The sequence below is a fragment of the Myotis yumanensis genome, unplaced genomic scaffold (genome assembly GCF_028538775.1).
Source record: "Myotis yumanensis isolate MYYU_CA2020_CCGP unplaced genomic scaffold, mMyoYum1.0.hap1 SCAF_4, whole genome shotgun sequence".
In the NCBI taxonomy this organism is placed as follows: domain Eukaryota; kingdom Metazoa; phylum Chordata; class Mammalia; order Chiroptera; family Vespertilionidae; genus Myotis; species Myotis yumanensis.
This window is the reverse complement of record NW_027223755.1, coordinates 89,700,392-89,709,998: the sequence shown is the minus strand read 5'-3', so window position 1 is coordinate 89,709,998 and position 9,607 is coordinate 89,700,392. Positions and strand designations below refer to the sequence as shown.

At 50.6% G+C, this 9,607-nt stretch overlaps 1 protein-coding gene across 2 annotated transcripts in view; it reads left to right on the top strand.

Moving 5' to 3' along the window:
- The first annotated feature begins 1,935 nt into the window (after positions 1-1,935).
- The window catches only part of ABCC1 (ATP binding cassette subfamily C member 1 (ABCC1 blood group)), a 145,678-nt gene continuing 138,006 nt past the window's right edge, over positions 1,936-9,607 (top strand). For both annotated transcript variants that reach the window (XM_070412918.1, XM_070412917.1), the window contains exon 1: positions 1,936-2,044. In XM_070412918.1, coding sequence (XP_070269019.1) covers positions 1,997-2,044 — 48 coding nt within the window. In that variant the 5' untranslated portion in view covers positions 1,936-1,996. The remainder of the gene's footprint in view (positions 2,045-9,607) is intronic.

Below are 9,607 nucleotides of genomic sequence, written 5' to 3'. Positions count from 1 at the left end.
CCTCCATTGGCTACAGGATCCTGCGTGCTCTGGCCTTTTCGGATCCCTTCTGATCCTGTCACCCAACTATCTTCAGGTTCCTCCCAGGATCTGCTCTGTCCTGCTTCATGATTTTTCCATAAGCTGTTTTCTTCAGCCTGGGACATAACCCAAGTCTCATGAAATCAGACTCATCACCTGTATCTTAACACAAAATTTCTTCCTCAGGAAGCCTTCCCTGACTTTCACCACCAGCAGGCGGGACTCTTTTAGGCTCTCTTCCTCCAACGTTTTCTGCCTAGCTTTTATCACAGCTATAAATACCCCTTCCTTTATGTGATTATTTGATTAACCTGTTCCCCTACCATAAAAAAGGCATTAACTCCTCCACAAGAAAACCCAACACTTTAAGCTCCTTAAGAGCAACTTTGTCTTGTTCCTAAGACCTGACATATAGTTGATATACTTCATAAGTGTTTGTTGAATGAATAAATGTTAAAGCACCAGCACATGGAATATGCTGAAATTAATTAACCCTTAAAAACTCACTCACCCTGAGGGGACTCTGGGACAATAGAAAAATCATTGAAAATAATCTTCCCTCCCACCCTCCCTCCCTCACTAGGTCCTTTGGGGGGGGCTGTCTAAAATTCAGTCACTGTTCCTGTTTTAATTGGTGCAGTTGGTGTGTGTGTCCGTGTGTGTAATGGAAACTACACATCAGTCAAGGGTTTAAGGAGGAGAGGAGGGAAGAAAGGCATTGCTGGTGTCACAGTGAAAGCCTAGACTCCTGGGCCCCAGCCCCAGCTCCTCTGTGACTGGCTGCCTCTGCATTAAATAGATCTGAGGCAACATGGCAGAATGATTGGCATTATAGATTCCTTCCTTCCTAACCAGTCTGCCTGGGTTCAAAGTCTGGTTTAGCCACTTCCTGTCTACATATCCCTGACACATGACTCTGCCTTGCTGAGCCTCAGTCTCCTCAACTACAAAGTGGGGGGTAATAAAAGTATTCACCTCATGGGGTTGTTGAGAGCATTACCCAACTCATTTCATGTTCATTAAGAACACAGCCTTAGTGACTGTGAATGCTTGTTAGTCGTTACTATGTGTGTAGGCCTCCGTTTCTTCACTTCTAAAGTGAGGATCAATAACTTGGTTATTTCCTGAGTGCTGCTCAAATAGGATCGATAAAATGCCAAAGTCTTTTGCACACATGTGGGGACAATGGCTGTTTTGGGATGGCGGTGGGAGCCCTCCCGCCATGAGTGCCCTGGAATCAGAGTGGTCATGGGTTAGAATCCCACTGTCACCACTTGGCAGCTGTGTGACCTTGGGCAAATCACCTCCCCTCTCTGAGCTTCAGCTTCTCCAACAGGTTCGTAAGTGTACCCACTTCTCATGTTTCCGTGTCCGCTCTGGAGGTAGCTGCCTTTGGCCCTAGAAAAGCCGCCCAGCCTGACTGCCCCTGGCTTCTTTCTCTCATGAAAGGTAAGTCATAATACAGAGGAGCCCATAAGGGCACGCTCCAGGCTCTCAGAGGGCTCAGTTTATTCTGTTTGTTATGATTGTTGCTGCGCTCATCGTTATTGCAGGAGGATTTGAAAACTGGTCGCCGGGTCTGGAAGCAAAGATCCCGGCAGCAGCACCGGAGGGTTGGCACACCCTCCCCGGCCCGATGGGGGTGGGATTGGGCTCCGGGGGTCAGGGGCCGGGCGGCAGACCAACGCGGTCTTCAGGCCCCGGCGCGGAGGGGCGCGGGTCCGACCTCCACGCGTGGCCCACGCTCTAAGGCTGCGAGGGGAGCCCGGCGCTGGGCGGGGCGGGGCCGCTGCATCCCCGTGACGCGCTGGCCAATCAGACGGCGTTGCGGCCCCGGCCCCCTCCCGGCCGCCTCCCGCCCTCGCCGCCGCCGCCGCTGCCGCCGCCGCCGTCAGCACCCGGGCCTGTTCGCCCGCCGCCCTGCCGCCCCGCCGCCCCACGCCCGCCGGTGCCCGCCGGTGCCCGCGCCGGCCGCATGGCGCTCGGGGGCTTCTGCAGCGCCGATGGCTCCGACCCCTTCTGGGTACGTGTTCGGCGGCCGCCCGGGCCGCGTGGGGCGGCGGGAGGGAGGGTGGCCGGCCGGCTGGGAGGCCGGCTCCGGGAGAAAGCGCCAGCCGGGCGGACGGGCCCCGCAGCCCCTGAGCACCGGCTGCCGAGCCGAGCGCCGCGTTCCCCGCTCCGCAGCCGGCCTCGGGGTCCCGCTCCCCGCTTGCCCGCGGCCGGCCCCGTCGGGAGTGCAACTAGCTGATGGGGGAAAACTTGGGTGACTCAGTTCCTGGGGAGCAGGCGTGCGGAGGGGAAGAGGGGGGAGGTTTGCATGTGCCCAGGTCTGGGGTTTGGGGGGGAAAGGTGAGGGGGCAGAGCCTGGGGGAGGGGGTCGAAAGGAGGAGTCTTTCCTGCTTTGGGGTTCCCTCTCCGATTAAAAATAACCTCCAGGGAAAGGGACGCCAGAGATAGAGGACGGGGAAGGAGGCTGGCTCCCTGCTATGAAGTTCTCCCATCTCCTTTGTGGGTTGGGGTCCCCCTTTCACAAAGAATGCCCGGTTACCAGAGGGCTGAGCTGGGGAGGGGCTTCCCAGTGATTGGTTAAGGGTTACCCCGGTTGTTTTGCATCCACGTTACTCTCAGATGGTCACACCTTTTTGTCATCTTGGACTTTCTTTGGGCTTAATTACTCTGGGGGATGTTTTGGGGAACAAGGGAAGAATTGGGGAAATTTGGGGAACAGCCAGAAAGAAGGTAGGGCTGCTCACCCCTGCCATGTCAGGCCTGACTCTTGGCTAGGTTTGGGGTGCCACTGAGGATGCCCAGGGCCCTGGTACCCGTGGGTGTGCCATCCCACTCCTGTAAAGCAGGCTCCTCTCCGTAGGACCTCCACCTGTTTTAACCTCAGCAGGTTTCCTTCTGCATGTTCAGTGCTGAGCCTGGCTGGGTTTCTGGAGTCGGCTTTCTGTGGTTTAATCCCAGCATCTCCGACTTCAGCTTCCTTCTGATGCGATTTCCTCCTTTGTTCCAGGAGGGCCCTTCTGTGTCAGGCCATCTTGATTATTTGTAAACACCATACACAGATCTGGACCGGATAGTTTTTCCACTTCTGTTTAGGAATCGGAGATAAACACCCTTGGCTCTTAGGAGCTGGCGATTAGCATCCAAAAATACCTTCTTGTTCTGTTTTGTGGTTCTCCTCTTGGAGGCTGCATTTGGAGTGTTGGAAAAGTCATGAGAAGGCTTTATTTTTTTGGGGGGGCGGGGAGAGGAGTATCATTTGGTAGAACAACCCAAACACACCTTGGCATGCCTCCCATTTCCAGGCCAATGGGAGCAGGGCTGGGAACACCTTTGCATTTGGGGTCTTGGAGTGATTGGAGAGCAGGCCATTTACAAAGTAGGACTCTATCTACCAGAGGAAAACCTGTGGAATGCTTGCTGTCTTGTGCCAGCGATGACAGCAGTAAGATGATTTCTGCAAGGATGCAGATGGGGATCTGGTCTAGTGTTGCTGTGAATTCTGGAGTATTTCCTTGTTTCTGTTTTTCTAAATGGCAGAGGGGGGAAAATAGGCAACCATCAATTAGATTCTGCATTAGGATGTAGTTGACTGATGGCTAATGAGGTTTTCCAAAGTTGAGTATGTCCTCTGTTTATTTAGTTTAAGAAGCTCATCTGGAAAACCAGTTAGGTTTTTCTCCTTGCAAGGACTTTTCGCTACAGAATTGCCAAGTGACTGGCCTTGACCTCTGCCAGGCCTTTCATCTCCCCTCTGCCTCCCCTCCCTCTGGATACCTGGACTCACTCGATGCCCCAGTTTCTGGGGGCGTTCTGGAACCAGAGTTTGGGAGCAAACAGAGGAGGCATAAGAACTTCCAGATAGCAGGAGAAACCAAGTGTAACAGAAAGCAGGTAGCTTGTGTTTTCCAGGATGGCACGCTCAAGGCCAGGAGAGGCTGGCCTCCCAGCTGTTAGATAACTGTGCAACTTTGGGCAGGCCATGTTGCTTCTCTGTGTCTCAGTTTCCTCATCTGTAAAATGGGAGCAGGGGCCAAAGGTCTCCACCTCCTAGGGTTGTGAAGAGTAAGTGAGTTCATCTACATAATGGCCCAGCCTGTGCCCTGCACAGAGTTAAACAATGGGTATTGTTTTCCAAAGATGAAGTTGTGTGTTTTGAGTTGTTTGTCCTTCCTTTGGACCCACTCTTTATTCAGGTGTGGTGATGGGATTGGGTCACCCATTCACCCATGCCTGGTTCCTCCCCTGATCAAGAACAAGTGTTTAGAAATCAAGGTGACTAGCCCAGGTGACACTCTTATCAGAGCTCTGTTCCTGGGCCAGTGCCTGCCTCTGAGCCCCAGGAAATTTCCAGAAAAGCCAGAGTTTGGAAATGGCCCATGCTGAGGGTTCCAGTGATATGCTGCCTTCACTCAGGCAAATGCTTTGGGCTGAAAAAAGAGGAACTTCATTATCTAAATGGAAAATAGGGGCCGAGTTCAGCACTTGGCTGCCTTTTTCCACTGGGGGTGTCTGGAGTGGGGTGGGACTAGTAGGAGGGAGTGTTCTTTGGTTGATGTTTGGGAAAATGGGGGACTGGGCCTTTCCTTGTGAGTTAATTAAAAAACATTTTTTAAATTTGGTTTATTACTAGGTTGCATGGCCAGTATAGAAAAATTGAAAAATGTAGAAAAGTAGAGAAAACAAATCAGTAAGCAGTGTAGGGCGGTGGCTCAGAGCGAGTACTTGAATTCCCTGGGTTCAAATCCTGACTCTGCAGCTTTAGTGAGGCGCTTCCCGCCGCCATGCCTCAGTTTCCTCATGTGGAAAATGGGAGTGATACCACAGTACCAAGCGAATAGTGGCGATTCGAAGGAATAAACGAGCTTATTCTTGACATGAACCGAGAATGTTGCTTGGTATACAGTTGGCACTCAGTACTTGTGAGCGGTCGACCCCAATTCTCTAGTTAATATCTGGTGCTAATGCTATTTGCTACAGAGATGCTCTGAGCCATTCTTCAACTCAGGAAACCCCTGAATATTTGATTTAGCTGCCAACAGGTGTGAAAAGGGGAATATCTTAGAAGCTGTTAGAAATTGCTCTTAGGGTAAGGTCTGGCCTTGAGCCAGCCTAATTCCTGCCTTAAGAGCTCCCCCTCGCTTCGTAGCAATCTATGAAAAGCCACAATTTTTTCCGTCCTCCAAATACTCTATTGGTTTTCAGGCTCATTGCTTTGCTTTCCTCTCTCTTTCTCCTTTTTGTCTCCCCCTCCTTCCAGTTTCCCCCTCTCTCCCTTATGGGTTGTTAGAGTTCAAAGGGACTCTGGAACTTATGGGGCCTCCCTCCATGATTCACGCAGGTTGAATCTGAGGCCTAGAATGGCAGTGTGACAAGGTAGCAAGGTAAATGGCTTTGGACGCAGCAACAGGGAACCTTTGAGAGGACAGTCCAGGACAAGGCCTAATTCAGGGGACCTGGTTGCCCTTGGGCCTTGCAGAAGGAAGCCACAGCTGGCCCGTTTGGCATAGACTAACGAGGGGCCTGGACCAGCTTCATTAGTGAGAGTCTTCAGGTTACCCGGTCTTTGGACCGTGGTGGTGGATGAAAAATCTCTTCCTACTCCTGGACTCGGACTCGGTTTTTAGGAACCAATATCTGCACCTGGGTATCTCCAACTTACCCTGACCCTCCCTTAGCCCCCCCATCGGAGTTAATGGCAGGGAGCCCCATCTTCTGAGGCTCAAGCCAGAAGCCTGCGTCATCCTTGACTCCTCTTTTTCCCTTCCCATCCCATATCTGATGTGTCAGCAGATCCTTCTCACAGCCTTCCCCACTACCGCTCTGGCTGGAGCCATTGGCTTTCTCCTGGATTTGAACATTTCCTCGTCACTGCTCTCCCTGCTTCTCTTCTTGACCCTTATAGTCAAGTTCCAAGCCAGCAGCCAGAGGGATCCTGTCCCCCTTCTGCTTAAAACTCTAGAGTGGTTCCAACTTCCCTCAGGGTTTACTACACCTGGCAGCATCAGGCCCATCATCTCTGACCTATTGTCTCATTCCATGCCAGGCACACAGGCTGCCTCAGGGCCTTTGCACTGGCTGTTTTCCCTGCCTGGAATGCTCCTTCACCTTTAATTCTCTGTTCAAATGTCATTCAGGCAGGCTTCCCTCTCCCCCACCCCAATAGTCCTTGCTCTCCCATCCCCCACCCATAGTACTTATTTACTAAGACACCAAATAGTTTACTTCTTTTTCTTCCCATAAGGTCAACTTCATAGGGCAAGAGTTTTTGCCTATTTGTTTAGGACCATAATCCCAGCATCTGGATCAGTGCCTGGAACATAGTAGGTGCTCAATAAACATTAATTGAATGAATGCCCTTAAGTACTGGAATGGCTTTTGAACTTGGTTGAAGCCTTTCTCCAGAGATCCCTAAGGATGAAAGTTACTCACCTGCATTGAATGGATACTCAGGTAGACCGAGCCCTCCAGCTTCCACATTTGACTGCTTGTATTTTACCTTGCAAGGGGCAGCCTGAGTCTCATCCATCTGTCTTTTCTCAGGATCCAGTGCCTCACACAAAGTAGGCTTAATTCACATTTGAATTTTAGTGGCTGAGGTACAAGTTCCAAACTGGGGGTTAGATCTAGCCCACAAGAGTGCTGGTTTGGTTTTATTTTAATTATGGATTACTATAATTGCTAATATTGATTGATGGTAAGATTTCACAGAAAAATCTGGATTTCTGATTTCTCTTGAAAAATCAGAAGACCTGATAGCACGGGGCTTGCCTTGTACATGGCGGTGGTCAGCTGGGTGGTTTCATTTGGCCGCAATCCCTACTCCTTACTGCAGCTTCAATTCTAAGGTCCAGTCTCCATCGCCTTTCTTCATTGCACTTTCTCACCTGGTTTCCTTCTCTCACCGATGGAACCCACCTGGCACCAGTAGGTATTTGAGTTGCCATCCCCTGCTGTGGAGCCCAACCTTTTGGTGAAGTGCCTGGGGCCTATCGGAATCCCTAGCTTGATGCAAACATCCTGGCTCCAGCACAGCCCGCGTTGTGGGAGGAATTTGAAACACGAGTCTAATTTGTGTGTTAGCTCCAGATTTTTGTGGCAGTATATAAGGTCTAGCTTTTCTTATTAAATCTTAGTGGTCGGTAAAACTGTAGCCCATAAATACTTGCCTGAATATTTTGCAAAAAAAAATAAATAAATAAAATTAAGAAATAAAGTGGGGGTGGATAATGGCAAGGGCTTGGTCATCCTGAGGCGAGCACTGCCCCCAGCCTGGCACGGAAACTGGGGCAGTGTGTCTCTTCTGATGGAGGTTGGAACCTGTTCTTGACTCATGGAGGCTGAGGGTTGAGGGCGGCCTTTCAGGAAGCCAGTTTGGGGGTGGGTGTTGGGTGTGGAGCACAGTTTCTCAGCCTCGGCACTCTTGACATTTGGGGCCAGATAATGCCCTGTTGTGGGAGGCTGTGCTGAGCACTGTAGCATGTCGAGTCGCATCCCTGGCCCCGACCCACTAGATGCCAGCAGCACCCCCCCCCCCCCCCCCCCCCCCGCCCCTTGCTGTGGCAACGCAGATGTCTCCAGACATTGTCAAATGTCCCCTGGATGGCGAAGTCACACAGCCATGGGTGTGGAGGAATCTAGAGGACACATTTTGGGCGAGAGTTTGGCCCTCCTCCTTCCACGTCCCTGGCCTAGGAGTTTTTAGGCCAGTAGTTTTCAACCTTGGCTGCACATTAGAATCACCTGGGAATCTTTTTAAAATCCTGATTTCTGGGCCTCACCCTCCGGAAATTCTGTTTCTTTGTTATGGGGTGAGGCCACAACATTAGTAGCAAAGAAACAGAATTTCCGGAGGGTGAGGCCCAGAAATCAGGATTTTAAAAAGATTCCCAGGTGATTCTAATGTGCAGCCAAGGTTGAGAACCACTGTTTTAGGCTGTTGGACTGCTTGTATAATTGGCTTATTGGGGTTGCCTTGGAGAAGCTTAATGAGACGTTAAGGAGGTTAAACTCCAATTAGCTGGAGAAGGAACCTGCAGCTGTTTTCATGCTGTTTGCCTCTTTTCACTGAGGGCTGTGTCCATCTCCCTAGTCCGTGCTGGTTCAGTCCCGAGGGTGAAAACTCCTGTTTTTAGAGGTCGGCTTTGAAGCTCTGCTCCCTCATCATAGGTGGACAATTAGAAGTCGAGATTCTTCTTAAGTGTCTCCTTGGTTTAATTGTGGGGTTCATCTCCTGCAGGATGTTGCCAAGTTCTGGAAAGTGGGTCTAGATGACTGGGGAGGGTGGCCCTAGGAGTCACCAAGGACCCTCAGGTAGTAATTGAGGGTTGATAGGGCTTTTCCTTTCCCTCTGTGAGTTTTTTCTCTGAGAACCTCAGTTTACTTTCTATTGGCTTCTTAGGTAAATACTTGCTTGGGGCTGCCAGAGTGTTTATCAAGTGCCGTAGTTTTCCCGGTATGGAGAACTTAAGTGTGGTCTTTTAAAGCACTGGATTTTCTTGTTCCTCCCACAGCCATTTCTGTCTCATTCATTTAAGCTTGTATTATTAACTGAGCATCTACTGTGCACTGGCACTGTTCCAGACACGGGGAATATAACATGAATGAGACAGACGAGGCCCATGTTCTCATGGAGCATACACTGGGTATGATCGAGATGAGTTTGGATGGTGGCAAGTGCCGCCAAGACATAAGCTGGCCAGGACCTGAGTTGGGTGCAAGCTATAAGAGAGGGATGTCCAGCGAAGGCCTTTCAGAGGAGGTGACATTTGGCCTATGGCCTGAATGGTGAAGCTAGCTGTGCCAGGCCTGATAGAGGGAACAGCACATATAAAGGCCCTGGGGTGGTTGGCATGGTCAAAATATCACAGCTTAACTCAAAGGAACTGCAGAGCCGGTCTCATAAAAATCTTGCCTGGAGTATTCTTCGAAAATGGATAAAGTGCCCTGGCCGGTGTGCTCATTGGTTGGAGCACCAGCCTCCACTGATGGGTCCCAGGTTCAATTCCTGGTCAAGGGCACATACCTGGGTTGCAGGTTCAATCCCTGACCCCAGGTCAGGGTGGGTGTTGGAGGCAGCCAATTGATGTGTCTCTCTCATATCCATGTTTCTCTCTCTCTCTCCCTCACCCCCTTCCCTTCCACTCTCTCTGAAAACCAGTGGAATGCCCTAGCTGGTTTGGCTCAGTGGATAGAATATCAGCTTGCAGACTGCAGGGTCCCAGATTTGATTCTGGTCAAGGGTACATGCCTGGATTGTGGGCTCGATCCCCAGTAGGGGGCATGCAGGAGGTAGCTGATCAATGGTTCTCCTCATTGATGTTTCTATCTCTCTCCCTCTCCCTTCCTCTCTGAAATCAATAAAAATATATTTTTTTTTTAAAAAGAAGAAAAAATATCTTCATTCCTTGGGTGAGGATTAAAAAAATGGATAAAGCACTAATAAAATGGCTTGTGGTAATAAAAAGGGCTGGGAAATTCCGAGAAGGAAGCTTACCTCAACTTGGCGAGGAAATGGAGCAAAATTTGCGCCCCCAACAAAAACATGGGTTTCTGATCCATGCTTGAATGAATCTCAGGG